Raw genomic sequence first — 18,987 nt, 5'->3', positions numbered from 1 at the left:
AAGCCAGGTAATATAACTATTATGTCATAAATTAGCAATTACCTTTTCTGGAGGTCCAGAATCATTACGCTTATACCACACTTCATATTTATCTTGCTTCGAATTAACATCGCTCTTCCAACTTATATTCAATCCAGCATGAATCGGTCGCAAATCTTCAATGATCGGAGAAGATGGTCTAGTTGTGACATGTAGGATAGTTTCATTCGATTCCATTTTATTAGAAACTGCTAGAACCTAAAAGAACACAATAAAATATTTTATAAAAAAAAGCAATATACTATTAAAATTAACAATAACTATTAAATCACCATAATCGAATAGTTACGACCAGGTAAAAGACTCTCTAATGTGATCTGAGGTTTATCTGATACGACAGTGTTACTATCTCCGGTAAAAGTCTCGACTTCATGATAGTTGATCTAAAATATTAAATAATAATTATAAAATTGATTTAAGACTATCCGATAACAAATAGGAAGTGTAATGACTTTGTAACTATCTTGTGTGCTCGAATTAGATGGAGACCATTGCACTACAAGATTGCCGTCGTCGTTGACATAAGAGTTCAGATTATGAACAGGCAGCGGTTCTGTAAAATTATCATACATTTATTAAAAATGTTGGATTTTGTTATAAATATTGCTACTTACTTAAAGTGACGTCTCCAGTGGCTGGCCATGAGGTGACTTTCCCGGAGAGAGTTTTAACTATCACTTGGTATGTTTTACCAGCTTCGAGGTTCTCTTTGAACTCCCACCAAGCTTGGCCTTCATCGCGGTTTCTCATGGCTGGTTGTGAACGTCGGAGGGATGATATTGAAACTTGATATTTGTCAAATTCGCTAAAGATAAATTAAACCATGAAATGAGATGCTATTCAAAACCTTGTTGTAATTAATATTTATTTCATAATAAGTTATAATAAGCCGGTATGTACAAATTAGACATGTAATGGCCTTTGTTGGTCATTTCTATTCGCGATGAATTCGCTCAAGTGTTTACAAAATCGAAGAAGTCGTAGAGGTTTATCTAAAAAGTTTATCTAAAAATACAACCATTATTTTATCTTTATCCTGAAACAATGGTGAAAAAAGTAGTAACAATGTGTACTCAATGCTACATAACTTTATTAATAGTGCTTGAACGAAAATACCTTAGTTACTACTTAGCATATTTTGCGATTCATGTGGTGGGTAAAATAATTGTTATACACTTTTTAGATTTTTATAATATGTGATACATTATGAAAGAAAATTAAAAAGATACATATTACCTTTCTTATATGAGGTCATTCTTACCGTGAGTGTTACAAAAATGTTGGTCTCATTAACCAAAAAGCTAGAGTTGAGACAATGGGTGGATAAATATAATAAAAATGGCTCGTATCAAACCCACTCCATTTGAAATTAATGAAGTTTAACAAAATTACTTCAAATCTTGGGAATAGAAACTATTTGCACAATAAATAAGGTCCAACTCTATTTCGACTAGGGATTGCAATACTGGTAATATCGGTATTTGGGGAAAATCGACATTATTATATTACCGGTATTACAAAATGAAATACCGACAGTATCGAAAAATTTTTTTTTCTAAAGCCCGTACAATTTATTTGCTAAAAACGATATCTTCATGGCTTAGAACTACAAAAACGACGATTTATATATTGCTTGAAAGCAGAAGCGGAGAATAAAATAATGCTCATTGCAAGGGATCAACCTAAGTAATGTTATCAGCATAAAAATTTATTATGCAGTATTTACAAGCTAAAATTTAATAAGGGCATGCGGACCGCATGCTCTTATCTCTCACTCACTCTTGTCACTTAACACGCGAGCGATTGAAAGGGAAAGAATCTCACCGCCTCGTCTGCGCATGATACATATATGTATATTTTATGCGTTTTCGAGCATAGCCATTGTAATTGTTTGGAAGATAAATTAGTCTATTGGATATTATAACTCATTTTTGACAAAACATTTTTATCTCAACATTTATAATATAAAATTAAAAAATATATACCTTTGACCCTTTGGAGGATCCCACATGACTTTGAAAGAACTGGACGTGACTGAATTCTTTTCTACAGTTACATTTAAAGGTCGTAAAGGCACTGTTCTATACTGAGCTGTAGTAGGAGTTGATGTTTCATCTTCAGACATTGTTTGAACTGATATATTATAAGCTCGACCTATAAATCAGAATAATATTCAAGGATTACATGAAATTTACAACTAAATACTGCAAGGTCAAAAGTATCAAGGACCTAACTATATGTATGACACATACCTGGTATCAATCCTTTAAAAGCGGCTTGAGCTGGACCAGGAGGCTCTCCTTCTTTTTCCACGTAAAGGATACTATCAAGAGCATCTGGAGGTTCAATCGATACTTTATAATGCGAATACGTTCCAGCTGGATACGGAGGTTGCCACAGTACTAGAAGAGTAGTTTCATTTCGGAACCATACAATGAATTTTCCAGGAGTATTCGGTTCTATAAATTAAATAATATAATATTAAATTCATGATAAATAACACATGTGATTATGTTACTCTTACCAATATAATTATTCCGCTTAGCTAATCAAATTATTATAGATGTTAGATGTGTTAGTATAGATTGATTGTGTTAATAAATAAATCTTACTTGTTGTAAAGTTAGTGCTGGTATAAGCGACGCTCTCTTTCCCTTCAAAGACGGTGTAAGCTTGCAGTTGATATGTTGCTCCTGGTAGCAAATCTCTTATGACATGTTGTAGTGAGCCATCTTCGACTTGGAAAGTTCGAGGTGACATAGACGGTTCTGATAGAGATCCTAATCTGAGTCTAAACGAAGAGAATAATCCTTGCAAGGGTGGCGACCAAGACACTATAACGGCCATCACAGCCTGTTTGCCTTCTGGTGCCACTACAGTCAGATTCGAAGGAGGGTCCGGAGCTGTTAATTTAAAATTATATGATATAATATAAATCTGACTGATTTGATTGTATACAATTGATTACCTGTGGTGATTGAAGCGGACCATGTTAGCAGCCCGTTGACAGTTCCGTTTGAGTAGTATAGCCAGAATTCATATTTTGTGCCAGGGAGAGCTTGTGAGAATTGTATGACGTCGCCAATGTCTTTTGAAGCGATTGTGGTGTTTGGTGGAGGATGTCCTCTGGGTGGGTGATAGTCAAGACGGTAAAACGAGCCATCTTGACCAAGATTGCCTGGTATTTCTATTACAAGATCTGCACATAAAGAAACCTGAAAGAAAAAAGATTGATTGATTAATGATATTGGTCACTTTGTTAACATTTTTTAATACATATGTGTATATTTTAGATTTGTAAAATATATAGTAATATAATAAACAACCATGTGTGTATAACGCATGAAGTTAGTCACGGGTGAAAAAATACATATTTATAATACAAATCTTGATACTTACAAACCTGTGTTAAATTATTTAGAAATATAATTATCCAAATATAAAAATAAATAAAAAAATATTGATGTAACATATGTGAATTGCTATATTAAAAACGCACTTTACAGGGAAAGGGATGGGGTAAAATTCAACAACGCGCTCAAATGAAAAGTTTCAAAGAGTTTTTTTTTCAAATAGACAGTCATGAGAAAATAGGCAGACATACATAGATAGACAGGCGCTCTTTTGTCCGGATTAATGAATGGAAGTCGGAGACGGAAGAGCGTTTCCAAAGGGTTGCTCGCAATGTCTAATGCGTATGTGTGGGTGCGTTATTCGCTTGAGATATGCGAACTACCATATCATTTCATAAAAATAGATATTTGCTATTATTTTTCAAAAAGAGCTTTAAAGATCAAGAAAATTAATAAGCAATAATGATATTAACGAAAAAAAGTATTAGCACTCACATTTTCACAAAATTATTTTATTTTAATTTAATCTGAGCTTCTGCTTTTAGTAAATAAAAATGTTGAGTAGCATTAATTATGCATTAACATAAATGTATATTTTAAAAAAAGTGGAAAAAATCTGGTTGAACGGCTTGAAATAAATATTTAATAGTATGAATTAATGAAATCGACCAATGGTTTGACAGCCCTGGACTGACGGCGACAGCATCATTGAAACGAATGTCAAACAAGCTGAGGTAATGAGTACTGAATATGCAAGCGAGACAGCGACCCACTCTACACCAGACAGACGTTTTACCGTGAAGGACCGGCGCCATTACGATTTTTTCCCACCTGTGTGTCACAGGTAGCCGCGGGACTTATGGCAGGTGTAGTCAATATTTCACGGACGAGTGATTCGCGACAGATGTCATACGCTACATTTTATATTCGTCACATGGTGGAGTATAAGAAAAAACAATGGTTATGCTCGGTTTGAGTTGTTTAGAATTTAATATACGATCAATGAAATAGCAGTAATTGCAACATTAAAATCCATCATCCATGTATAATCCATTTGAATGCCTCACAATTTTTTATGTACTTAAAACAATTAATACCATTTTAAGATAGGAATCAATCACATAATAATAAACAAATGATATTTGAGTTAAGGTAACCTAAATAAACAACATGAATTTAAAACTGCATTTAAAAATATTGAAAATGATATTAGGTTTTTAACCCTTTAAACGCCAGCGACTAATTAGTGGGTCACCTGTTATTTCTCTTCACGCGTCAGTATTTATTTTTTTAAATAATAATAAAAGACTTGGTTAACTTGTAAATGATGCTAGTACCTACAATAATCTTTACGAATTGAGAAATAATATATGTAAATACTTCATTAATGTTTTTAAACATTATCAAGAAATGATTCACGGGTTAGTCAATGGCATTTAAGTGTAAAGTTAATATTATAAAAACATATGTTTAAAATTAAAATTTAGTACTTTTTCGACATATTACCGTTTATTTTTATTTCTCACTTGGATAATAAATTTGTTTATTTATTTAAATTAAATTAAGATCATCGTGACCAACAGGTTACCCCAATGCGTCACAATGGTAAAATAATAATACAAAATAATAAAGAAGTTTGTTAATATGTGGGGGAGCACCTATTTATACCATAAGATATTTAAATATTATTTCAATAATTAAAGTGTTTTTCAACCAAAAAATATATATATAGCAAGGCTCAAAGGATCATGACACCTTTAGGTGTCCAATGCATACTGGCGATTTTCTTGATGACTTCTATAGGTGTCATCCGCGGTCAAAGGGTTAAGGAGCCGGATGGCAACGGCAAGTCTGCTAGTGCGGACGTCTTGGCTCTAACGGCCATCAAAAGAGGAAGCGATCGTGATTCTCGAAGATGTTTTTCTCTTTTGATATTTTTAAAATCTGGTCACATTATATATAGTATGTACATTATTTTACAGATATCGTTGTCTAATACAATAAACTTCATTGCCACAGTGATATTTAAGCGCACGATTAAATCAAAAATTAAAAATTCTTCATTGTGCAGGACCGGCCCCCGCGAGACTGGCGATTATCACAATTGAAAGTGATAATCGTTGTTACATCACAATGCGATTGCTCTCGCACGTCGTGAGAGAGTCTCAAGCCTCAACAATGAACTCGAAAAGAAAAATAATAATTTACCAACAAAATTATACTATAAATACTACAAATTACCTTTGAAAATCTGCGATATTCGCAGAACTTGAAATTGTTAAGAATTATTAAGCACCCCCCAAGCTGGGCGTTTTGCGGGTGGTGTGCATGACGACTATACGAGTGTCCCTTTGAAAGGGTAGACGTACTGTTTCTCTCCCCAGCCAGTCGGTTTCTAAAGACAGATATACCACGAACGCTTTCGAGGGCGAAATATTCGCATGTGTAATAAAATAACGAACGTACATGAACGCTGACTAAATATACGTATAAAGCGAGAGCTATCTTTACGTCTGGACAACTTTTCAGACGATTTCGATGAACGATGTGTTTGACCGTTAAAGGTTGGCTGTAGGTTACCGATTTGATAAACGATTTTCAATATTTTAAATTACAATTTCTTTAAAATGTAATGTAGCATAAAATTTGTGAAATGTGTTGCGAATCTTGAGAGATATATAGTCCAACGTAATTGAATATAAATTGGATATTCGCTACGTAGGTTACGCTATATACATCACATATTAAGACCATGTATTATAATAGTATGAAAATTTGTTTTAAATAAAATAAAATTATTGATGTTATATAAAATAATATGACGATAGAAACTAGCATCAATCGATCTCTCGAAATACTAATTTGATAGCAAAACGCTACTCCAAAGTTTTGTAGAGGAAACAGTGATTGAAATATTGTAAAAATATATATTACTTAACGTATTTTCGTCTTTGACATACATTTTTCTTGACAAGAAATGCGTACTTAATTCTTAAACTATGGTTGATTCATTATGTAATGTTTTATATTCGATAAAGGTATAGTAGGCATTTGAAGAATGATATATTTAGCTTCGATAGAAAGATATATAAATTACTTCTAGTCGTATTCGAGCGATGCTAGTGTGTTCATATGAATAGACACACGTCATAGTTTAATGGATATTATAACTTATTTTCATGTCATGTTCTTGTCTTGGGGGTCTTATATTATATAAAATTACAAACTAATTTCAGCTGTAAATTTATTTTATCCCTCTAAAGATTTATTTTTAGATATCGTCAGTTTGTAAATAATGCTATAACATTTTATTATCGTCATATGTTACAGTGAATATATGTATGTATATATTAAAATGAAATTATATTTTCATTGACATTTTAATAAAATCATATCCGAATACATTTTCGCCGGTAGATCTATATTTCTACTAGCCAAAATATAACTTAACCAATAAGCGCTACTGAATTAGACAAAAAATCTTAGATTTGCATATGTATATCTCATTTTCACAATATCCATATATTTAAAATAAAGTTTAGTCTATGTTGTGTCTATATATGTGAAATTATATGCTGCAACGCCACCAGCGAATTTCATCTCAAAAAATAGTTGTAGGACAACATATCAACTGTTAAGGCCAAAATGTTCCGAACGTACGTGTATCAGATCATCAGCGCAGTACATAACTAGTGTCACTTATATTGAGTGTTGATCATTAAAATAATCAATTGTTTGATACATTTTAACTGGTATACTTGATCAAATTATATTTATATTATTAAAAATATGTATAACTTCAATAAAAAGTCGCGACGCCATCCGACATGCACACATATAAATAAATTGTAAAGTCACGTGTACCACAAAACTTTCATTAGGTCAGTTAGGTTTGTGTTTGTGCAGCAAATGGACGCTTCGTCAACTGTCAAGTTGAGTTTCAACGACAGCACATAATTTTATTCAGTTTAATTATTTTTTCTAAAACATAGTAGAAGGGCGACACATAACCTGCTAAGGCCAAAATGTTTCAAACGTAATAATTTAATAAGTTAGTTAGCTTGACTGGTCCGCCATTATTTTTTCAAAATGACAGCTATTCAAAAAAGTTTAAAATATCGTAACTTCGGTAAAAAAAAATGGAGAGAAACAGCTAAAAATAGAAATTTAAATAAAATATTAAAAATATTTTTTTAAATTGTATGTAAAAAAATTAAAAAACTTGAAAAAATGTTTTTTTCGTCCTTTTATTTACAACAATTTACTTAATTCTTGCGGCTTTTGCTGGAAGATTTTTTTTAAATTATAAAATTGGCTATAAAAAATGAGCAATTGCGCTATGAGAAAAAACTAGTCAGTTTGAAAATTAACAAATACTTTTACATATAAATCAGGTATGTCACTCTTGGTTGTAAAATATGATAAAATAATACATATGTTATAAAAATATTTTTAGACCTAGAGGATTTAAATGGTTTAATGGCTTAAAATGGCATATATTTCCATTATAAATTTGATTGGAGTAATTGAATATGATTTTAACGTGTATTAAACAACTGTTAACCAATATCCTACTTCCGCATGTGATAATAAAAAATATTTATGTTGAAAATAAATACAATTGAAATTGAATTAGACTCTCCACGAAGACCTCGACTATCAATTTGAAAGATGTGTGCTAATCTTGTCGTATTAAACATATTTTAACCACGAGGTCAAACGCAACTTTTCGCTTACACGCAGTCAATTTACAGTAGAAAAAAACATAATCAAAAGAAGCGAGACGAATCAATGCATTTATAGTTAACGTCGCACGCAATACCTCTTTTGTGTCTGCTAATGCTTTGAGCCCACATAACCGTCTTGTTGTACCCACATAACCAGTCTTTCTCTGAATACAACGTCAGTTTTGAAGAAATGCAGAGCGAGATGTTTGTCCCGCGTTTTTAAAATTTGCCCGTTCATTAGTCGAGAAATAATTTATTTATTCGTCAGATTGATCCCAGCGAGTAGACCAGCTGGCTGGCTTAGAACCAAGCTCCAGTTTGGTAGTTTGACACGTTCGCCACTAAGTTTAGAAGACTCCGGATAACCGTTATTCGTATCCGTTTCGAAGGCTCCGAGGTCATCGAGTCAATATGACTAAGAAATCGACTCTGTGTTATTATAGCTGTGAAATCAAAGTGTCTGCCATTATAATACCGAAGCAGCTTTGTGATGGTAATTATATCTTATAATACACTTTTATGGCGTGTGGTTTGGAACAGAAGCCAACATTGAACGTTATTTAAATCGCGTTACAATATCTATTTTATACCAATCAAATTATATTAATATACTATATTTGTGACGCCTACAAGCAAAATAATTTTTATAAGTTATATACTATACATACATACAAGCGAAAATGAAGAACTTTACTAAGTTATTCAGATGGAAAATATCTACACATTTTTTGCGACATAAATATATTAGGAAATTTCTAATAAGGGGGGACTCCATCTTATATAACTTTACGAATGTGTCATATAAAATGCGAAGTCGCATTTTATTGAAAATATTGACCGCGTGAAGGTTAAAATTAAACAAAATGACAAGATCTCTTGTAGAATTTTCCTTATAGAGAAATCCTGCTTTATAAAAAATCTAATACCGTGATAATTATTTATACTGAATTGTAAACGATTTGTCCATATCACAACAAAGCTAAATACTCTTGTAAAAATGAAGATCAGTAATCCTTATAAAATAATTTTAAAATCGCTGATATATAATAAAAATTAGACTTAACAACTAATGTGTTTATATAATTTATAAAAAAAAGAAACAACAATGTATATTGTAGAGCGGGTTAAGTATTCGAATCAATCATCATTCTCTAAATAATTATGAAAAAAATATAAATGTGATATTTATACGTCACAATTTTATTAAAGAAATTAACATAAAAATATTTAAGCAAACGAACTAGAACGTAATCTAAAGCATTTTTCATTATAAATACACATCAATGTTAGAACCAGGATGTTTGTTTTTCCTTTCATCGTTCTCCCTAATATTTAGATTAAAATGTTCTGGTCTTTTTAAAATTCCAGTTTTGAACACACAATGTACGTTTCATAATTATTTATTAAATTGTATATTTAATGTTAACCCTTTCTTATTATATTTTGCACATTTGATACAAAAAAGATTTCGAAATCATTCGTGAATGTTTCAATGATAAAAATTATAAATCAACATCAACATCAAGATCTGAAATGTTAAACCGAAAAAATAAAAATAATCTGACAACCAAGGTTATATTCCTCATATATTATATTTTCTCATGTGGTTATTCTGTCCATGTGATTTAATTATAATCCGAGTATCTCTTAATTAACGTTTAATGCAATTTATTACAAATATATTCGTTAATAACGAGTATGCTATTATTTAATTAACATTTTTAATTACAACTTTCATTTTTTATGAATTTAAAAAGATCTGCTCTGAACCGTTGTTTAACAAAATTGATACGTTATTCTGAGCCGCGGTTAATTTTAACCCTGCTCCAGATTGGCGCATTGTTTTCGGTCAAAATGAAGAGATTTCTTCCCGCGGACGTCTTGGCACAGTTTCTATAGTTTAATTTGGTCTTTTTGATTGCTATTTTTCTATATAAATATAATTCGCACCGTTCTAAAAGATATTTCGCTGAAAATTGATAAACTATGCCGTGCGAAAATCGAACAAAAAGGCAGAACTGTTTTTTCGTTCAGTCCATTACTTTTTTTTATATTTTGTGCTATTCAAAGAAGAGTGTCTTCATTGTGTTTTTTGTGATAGTTTTATTATACTATTTTGCGAGACCAACATTTGCGGATTTGACTCTTAAGTGGTGATGATCGTTAAAATTTATATTATTATGGCTTATTTTAGGTCAATGGCAGAGAAATTCAATTTTTTACAAGGCCGGAATTATTGACATACAATTTGAAGCATGTACAAGTTTGGCTTCTGTTAGAAGATGGTCACTAATCACCGTATAATATTGAAATAATACAGGTAAATATCCCCTCATTCGAATCTTGAATTAATAGTTTTTTGATATTAAAAATAATGAATAGATATGAAAATATTTCCCGAAAAAAACGAAAAAAAATATATATTAACATTAAATAAAGACATGCCAAAATAATTTAAATAATATATACACAAATTGCATATAATAAGAACATTATTTTTACCAAAAAATGTTAATTTTAATAACTTTGTATTATAACAATTATTTCTGTGATTTTTAATCTATCTAGGGATGATTATGTTCTTCGATTTTATAGTAAATAGTTGTAAAGAACTTTCGCGACCTTTTTGGTATAATTTGATATTTTTGATTAATTGATATAATTTATAACAGATAATTCAATGGAAATGTATTTATTTATTTCTATTTATTAATAATCTACAGAATAATTCATCTCTTCTCCCACGGTTCTACATCCAGTGGTCGGTTTTGGCATTATTTGTTAATATCATCCACCCCTTTCGATCCCTTGCCTCCTTCTTCCAACTTCTTATGCCCAGCGTCCTGCAATCTTCATCCACACACCCGATCCATCGCTTTTTTGATCTTGATCTCTGGGGTTTCTACAGGATCATTATCCTTGAGGTTCTGCTAGTTGGCATTCTCATTAAACGCCCAGCCCACCGCAGTCTTTGAGATTTTCGAGGACTTCTAACTCAATTATTCGTAGTTTTCAACTATTCGAATATTGAATAAAAATGGATGAAGTATTCGAATTTTTTTATTGTAGACTAAAATTTTTTTCAATGGATCTCGACGGGAAGGCTACGACTAGCGGCGCCTCGGCCGCCGATCTCTTGTGTCAGCATTTTCAATATAATATGTAACTGAATATTATACAATCACTAAACTAACACTGCAGCGGCCCGATCTATGTCTCATTGTCAGCCATCACCATCCGTGAGCCAAAAATATACTAATATCATTTTTACATATGCATATGTATCTCTACAATACAAGTTTACAACTTTTAATCAAATATTTTTTATTTTTTCTTTAGCACGTTGTGTTTTTATAAGACGGCCGTCGTATAAATTTGAACTGTTTCATTACCTTGAATGATTTTTTCATACACTTACATATAAAATCTTTTAAATGTAACATCTATAAATTAACAGCTAGCTAGAATAAGCGTATAGAGCCAAATGTGATGACTTCATCGCCCCAGCGTGTGTACACTTAGGACGATGATGTAATCGCACCTGTGTTTACATTATTTGTTCCCGAACGATCAATATATAGCAATATAAATACATAACCGTTTAGCCTTTTACTAGTATGGTACTCGTTGAAACATCGACGAATGGTACACCGCTATCTATATTTATTTTGCATCAAAAATCTAATTAATTCATTAATACATATTTAAATCTAATACTTTATATTTATAAACTGCTGAAACGATTTTATATTTAATAAAAGATACTTTATTAAATATAAAATCGTGAGAATAATTTTTTTTTAATAAATCAGATAGTATGCTGTTATTATATAGAGATTTAAAATTAAATTATTTCAATTAAATAAATAAATATAGCCGAGTTTAAAACCATTAATAAAATATTTATTATTGTACTCGTGGCTAACTTCATGCGTTATATGTTTATATACTACATAATATTAAGATTATTTATTTAAATATCTCAATGATCTTGACTTATTCAAATGTATTATCTAACAACACATTTATGAAAACGCGATAGAGCATACATGTTTTTTTTATCATTTATCTATCAATAATTCAATTTCAAGATTTTTAATCTAATCAAACTAGTAAAATATCATCTTGTTATTCGGCTGCGTTACCGAATATTTTATTATTCAGATATTATAATCATACCAAGCATGTATGAAAGATGTGAGATAATAATTTTACAATAGTGTTATCATTGCATGCCACATACTATGTATATGTACAACAGTCGACAAGGCCGTCTAGTTCTTTGTCCATCTCGACGATTTTAACAGTAACGTGTTGGCAATTTCGTCCAGGATACACCTTTATCTAATCTATTTTGGTTCGCCGACATCGATTGGACCTTTTGATGTTGCGGACTCGTTCATTTTAGGCACAGGGACGAACGTGACCTTGTACCAGATGGGCGATCTTCTTTTCGGCTTTTTATCATAAGTAGATGATCGAGATTTTATCAAGATCGACACTGAATCTCATGATGGAGTTTAGACAATGACCTTAATGTGATGCTCGTTTGACGAGATTATGATCGAACACGGTCGACGTTTCGCTCAGTGCAGTTTTGATGCGCGAAGCATAAAATTTGGCATGAAGAAACAAGAAATCTCAATGTTTTTAGAAATGAGTTTGATTGATAATATCATATATTAACCTAGGTTTACGAACATAATTCGTTCCAGAAACTTGCTAGTATTTCAAATTACTTGTATATCAAAGCAAATTTCACCATAAGAAGTCTACTTCGAAGCATAGTTGAACTAGTTATTTGGTATCAAGATTTTTGAAATTCAAAATAACCTGCTGATCCATGAGCTGAAGTAATGGAGTGGTGATGGGTGGAAGAAACTTGATCTTAATGAACTCGAATACCTTCAGTAAATCGTCCTCAAAGTCTGGATTATGAGCAGGAGCATTATCCATAATCAACAAAGTTTTGAGTGGCAAATTATTTTAAGTTAAGTTATGTTTTCACTGCAAGAAGAATCACCTGCTCAGATAGAGAGAAATTGACGCAATACGTACAGTTTGTATTTTAAAAACATTGCTCGTTTATCAAGTCAAAAAATCGAATTGTGAAACACTCGTTAACCAAGTTACTCCCAATCCTAGTTCACAATGTATAAAAAAAGTATAAGCATTACGATTAATCGTAAAAAAGTATATCATTGAGTACAATTAACGAATACCCAAAATAATAAAGTACGCTCGGGATAAGGATTCCGGTTTGTTATTGTGTGCGTGAACTGTGTGACTCAAAACAATTTCGCTCAGAATATTTAATTTTTTTATTTTAAAAGAAAATATATATTTATTTAACATACATACATACATCTGAGCTAAGTTGGAAATTTCAACGGACAATTAAAAATATATTATATAATCGAAGAAACCAGACATTGATGTCATTAATTAAATATTTGCAAAATTCAAAATCTTTCACTAGTCAAAAAAATAATGAAGTCTTTAGCTATTCTTCAAAAGCAAAAAGATATAAAATGGGGAAAGAAATTATTCGCAGTTTGTTTAATGTCTCGACGACTCTATTAAATCATTAGAATCCACTGAATAAATTAAAAAAATATCATTGGCGCAACGATAAGAATAATAACTTTTTTAAGTCTTAAGAGAATAGTGTAAAAAAACCAACAACGTACGGATTAATGGAAAAATAATTAAAATATTTTAATCCACGGGTAAGAGAACGAATAACTTACAGTGTATATTTGAAGCCTTGATATCAATTAACCTATATATGCCCAAAAAATTTTTTTCTCTTAAAATTTCATTTATAAATAAAAAACAGTGGCAGGAGTTTAGTGACCTACCCATGGGACAGTGGGCATATCTGGGTTTCAAAGCAATATCAACACAAAATTATTTAAAATAAATCACTAGAGAATATCAAACTTCTGTGCCACACTGCACTTTAATGACGAATACCAGCGTTGACGAATCAGCGACTGTCCTTAAAAGAGAAAGCGAGACAACGAAGTACACGCTACATCGCTTCTCCCTCTCATATACATGTACACGCACACAATAGCAAACCGGCATCCTTATCCCGAGCGTACTCTAATAGGTAATCTAATCTCTTTTAATGATAGAATTTCCAATTGCCAATTTGCCGGATATTTAAAATTTATTGTGATTACTTTTATTAAAAACATAAACAAGTCAATAAAATCATCAACACAAACTCTTTAAAATATTAAATAATAATATTTAATATCCATTACCGAAACATACGTTTATATTTACGTTGACTTTTAACAAGTTCAGAGCAATAAAGTCAACAATAATTTGCAAACAAATTTTAACACAAACGGAGCCGCATCAAAAAAACTAAAATCTTTCCCTTTTTATAATAATGTTTATTGTGAAAGTACTACCTAGAAAGTGGATATTTTTGAAGGACTCCTTTTATTTATTGTATGTATAAAAAAGGCAGAAGGAATTTATACCTGAAATACATTTAAACAAATGTAGATTCATTATTTGTGGTCGATTTTTACTTTTTTTTTAAATATATTCTAGCTATGAGTCGGGCCCCTCAAGTAGAACGGGCTCCGAGAATTTGTCCCCTCTCGGTAGGTCTGGTTGACACCACCTTTCAACATCCTCAAAACGTGCTTCATTGAGTACACGCTACACCGAGAATACAAGGAATTGTATCCTAAAGATAGTTTATTTTTATTTTACTCATAAAAAATGTTACTAAGTGGTCATCCGCAATTCACCATCATAACTGTAATTTGATGACATGAAGAACACTCCAGAAGTTCTCCAGATTATCTATATATTTTTTTAATTTGAATCGGTTTTCTTTGATCAGATAAAATAATAATATTGTAATGCATACCTGAAGTTGTAGACAAATATATAATAAACGACTATTAATAATATTAAAAACAATATTGCACAAAGCAAATGTGAGTCTGTTTACACGTTCAATAAAAATCACACGTTAACCATAACCACACGATTAGCGTTTAACAATTGCCTTGAAAATTGCCACACATAATATGTTTCTATAATGAAGTATGAAATCATAATGGTTTATTTATATGTGCATATTTCATGAAATTTCGGTTCTGTTTCTACGTGCGTAACACGCCCACATATTTCTTATCACATTGCCCGGGCGATTTTTGGACAAGGTCCAGAATTTTCGAATGCATTCGATCGACAAAGACGACCACTAGAATTCTAGGAAGTGTCAGGATGACACATAGGTTATTAGCTTTGAAAATTGAACACCAACGGTAACATTGAATTGCGAAAAAACTTGTTTATACAGATCACGTTTTTATCATTTCGCCGTTTAGGCGATAATTAGATATGGCCTACGTTTATGAGACGTGTCAATCTTGACTGTCGGTGAATTAGTGTAAAATTAACAGGACGAGCAAAAATTAACCGAATGAATTTAAATGCTAATATCTCAAAGATAAAACATTTAAATAAATATATCTCAGCTTAATCCGTTTGTTTAATTAAAGTCCCTGATCGCCTTTCATAATCTATAATTCTGAAAAGTATTTATATTTTGCCTGTTAATCTGTGGGAAAATTTCATGAAACGGATCATTTATCCTCAATTCTTAGAATATGCAGTTGATAAACTATGATCTTTTGTTACAATAAATGTGTGTACCTCTCAAGCGATGAGTGATTATCCTACATGTGAATATCGCATAGTATATGTAGCTAAATAAATCATATTGTATTGAAGCGTTATCATATACATACATATTGGTTTTCGAGTGTTCCGCAATAAGAGCATTTTTTAAATCAATTTTGACTTGATAAACGAGCAGTACGTATTGCGTCACTTTTTCCCCAACAAAGCCGATGATTATTCTCGACAGTCAGTGATTTTTCTTGCAGAGAAGACATATCTTTTAGAAAATAATTTGCCACTAGTCTTGTTGTTTATAGATAATATTATGCTTCCTCTACACTCTCTGGAAGTTACCGAACCAAAGGTCTACCGAATATTGTCGAGGTCGCCGAGACATTAGAGCGGGCAGACCCGAGCTCGACCGAAGTAACCCCGAATTAACACATTATATTTTCCGTCCTTGCCCAACCATGGCCTACTTCCAGAGAGTGTGGAGGAAGCATTACTATTCCTTTTCTAGACCTTGAGGACGACTTACTGGAAGAATTCGAGCTCATTTAGATCAAGGTTATTCATCCCAATACCGCCCATTACTCCAGTCTATGTATCAGCTGTTAATTTTGAACTACAAAAAGCTTTAAGCCAAATTACTATTTCAGCTATGCTTTGAAGTAACCGAAGGAGAAATTTTTACTCTTAGAGACTTTTGAAAAATTTTTTTCCACATCGTGTGTTGCGTCAAGATTATTGATAAAGTACGAGGTGGGGTTAACAAGAGAAAACTCAATTCTGGTTGGAGAAAATGTGGCCTAATTACGTTGACGGGCTTGCTTATGAACGGGAGCCACCAATTGTCGATGAAATTGTGTATTTGGGAAAGAACATGAGACTGGAGGTGAATGTGGGCGATTTTTTTATTATTATTAAATCTTCCGTTGTAACCTGACAAGCGTAAGCCCAATGCGTTACAACGGGGTCAATTTGTATCAACTGAGTGAGTCAATCAGATATAATGAATACCACCAAACTGAAAGTCTGGGAATCGGTGACATCTATATTAATTATTAATTATAAATTATTAATTTATAATTAATAGATTTTTTTATTATAGCTTATTTTTTTATAAATAAAAATTCGAGTGCCGCTGCCGGGGCTCGAACCTGCAACCTCAGAGTTACTAGTCTGAGACGTTACGGACTACGCTATTCCGTCCTTATGCAAGAGTTGGTAGAGGAACATGGCCATTGAAAAACTAATAGATCTGCATATTGAGCAACAAACAGCACGAGCCTACAGAGGATGTCTCGTCTGAGAACCAGAAGAAAGAGAATGAGAATCTCCTCACTTCAAGAGAGATTAGGGATATCTGTATGTATAATGTAGTAAACAGTGCAAATTTTTGCGCGTAAGGCTCCTTAAAAGGAGGCAAAAGCATGTGTCGTTGGATAGGTTCCTGATTAAAATTCTTCGTAAAGAAAAATATTTCATGAAACTATGAGTGATATACAGAAGTGATTTTGATATGAATAAAACATAAATATTTTTTTATAATAAATTTAAATAATAAAAAATATTTTTGTTTTAATTATTTTTTATAAACATTTTTGGGTTTTGGAACAAATCAATTTAAGCTTCCATTATTTTTATGGTATAATTTGCTTTGATATACGAGTATTTCGAAATCTTTCACAGTATATTAGAATGCTGAAAAATATGTTTATTTTAAAATAAATATTTTATTAACCTAGTATTAGTGTACACTTACTGAAAAACCGCCTTACGATTTATGTATGTAAATAAAACAAGACATGTTTATTTACGTTAAATTTTAATCTAGTATGAATATAATATAAATTTCATAAAATCACTTCATCATACCAATTGGAAATCAATTTTAGAAACAAGAATTCGATCGTTCCATTTAAAAGGTAATTATTGTGTTTATATACAATTATGTAGTTAGCAATAATTTCTCAAAAAAATGTTTGCTTTCAAAAGAAAAAAACGTGATTAAACACATTGAGGTCATGTTATTTTAAATGCCAAAATTAAACATCTGTTCATAAATTAAATCACATTTTAGTGAATCGTAGTTCTTCCTGTTATATTACAATAAAATACAATATATGTAAATTTGATTAACATTCTTAGTTACAAGAAGGTTGACATTGAAGAACGACTGTTGTTCATTTTAATATTATGACCTACAATTATATTAGCATCCGCACAAAAGGATAGGTTAGGAAATATTTCTGCACCGGAATTTTCTTAGGTATTATTCCGCTTTCACGGTCATACGTATTGACTATTCTCTTCACGATATTTTAAACGACTTTTACTTAGCGTGTTTAGCGTCTCGTGTTCGATTTCAAATTCTTGAGAAAATATTTTGATTTTATGATTTTTCTTATGAAAGAGGAAATTTTGTATTCAACATAAACACGAAATGCTAAAATAGTTTTTTATTACTTGCCCTACTGTTACGAATAAGGAAACTCAAATACATTTTAGAATGATATTTGAAGAACTTAAAGCAAATATATCAGCGTCTTCAATGTGAGAAATGTCTGTAGTTTGTTTCCGAATGGAAATCATTCGGATAGCGTCATATTTAAAACGTGTAAGATAAATTAGATAATTCATCATCTCAAGTACGTCGCAAACGCATAGGATAAATGATGCAACGATATTTTAGAAAACGTAACCAACTGTCTACATCTTTTTATTCGATAGACTGACACAGAGAACAGAAAGTGTGCCGAGCAAAATACTTTCACTAATATTCACGCCGACAAAACGAGCAAAAACACAACTGCAGCATTCGCGTTGGCAATCTCCGACACTTTCAGATAATATTCATCATTACAGACGAAAATAATTAGCGTCCAGATTTTTTTTCAGCATTTTCACATGCTAAATAATAATTTCACTGCTGTCTAATTTTTTTGTATATATAAAAATAATCGATATGAATTTAGGTCAATGACATTTCAGAGCAATATTAAAAATATATATGCTACTATCAGTAGTGACTTTGTCTTAAAAGAATTTGGCACTGTTGACTCTAAAACATTATGATCTAATAGTGCGATTTGAAACTTGGCTAGATGGATCACTTTCATCTCATTCAAGAAAATACAATCACAGCTTCGTAACGAGTCAATCTACAAGGTAAAACTCATTGAGAAATTTATATAGTATATAAAAATAAC

The 18,987-nt window shown here is 31.5% G+C and overlaps 1 protein-coding gene across 2 annotated transcripts in view; it reads right to left on the bottom strand.

Moving 5' to 3' along the window:
* LOC148231899 (tyrosine-protein phosphatase 10D-like) overlaps positions 1–18,987 on the bottom strand; it is a 52,001-nt gene that overhangs the window by 8,713 nt on the left and 24,301 nt on the right. For both annotated transcript variants that reach the window (XR_015810692.1, XM_088192479.1), the window contains exons 2-9: positions 3,008–3,254; positions 2,652–2,942; positions 2,292–2,498; positions 2,025–2,193; positions 654–844; positions 492–592; positions 312–422; positions 43–237 (exon numbers count right to left, since the gene is read on the bottom strand). Coding sequence is in view for 1 of the 2 variants with exons in the window: in XM_088192479.1 (XP_088048605.1) it covers positions 43–237; positions 312–422; positions 492–592; positions 654–844; positions 2,025–2,193; positions 2,292–2,498; positions 2,652–2,942; positions 3,008–3,254 (1,512 nt within the window). In the remaining variant the exon portion in view is untranslated. The remainder of the gene's footprint in view (positions 1–42; positions 238–311; positions 423–491; positions 593–653; positions 845–2,024; positions 2,194–2,291; positions 2,499–2,651; positions 2,943–3,007; positions 3,255–18,987) is intronic.

This window comes from Plectrocnemia conspersa, unplaced genomic scaffold, assembly GCF_051122295.1.
Source record: "Plectrocnemia conspersa isolate PC_06_02 unplaced genomic scaffold, ASM5112229v1 ptg000009l, whole genome shotgun sequence".
Lineage (NCBI taxonomy): Eukaryota > Metazoa > Arthropoda > Insecta > Trichoptera > Polycentropodidae > Plectrocnemia > Plectrocnemia conspersa.
The sequence above is the reverse complement of the archived record's forward strand: the minus strand, read 5'-3'. Positions and strand labels throughout refer to the sequence as shown.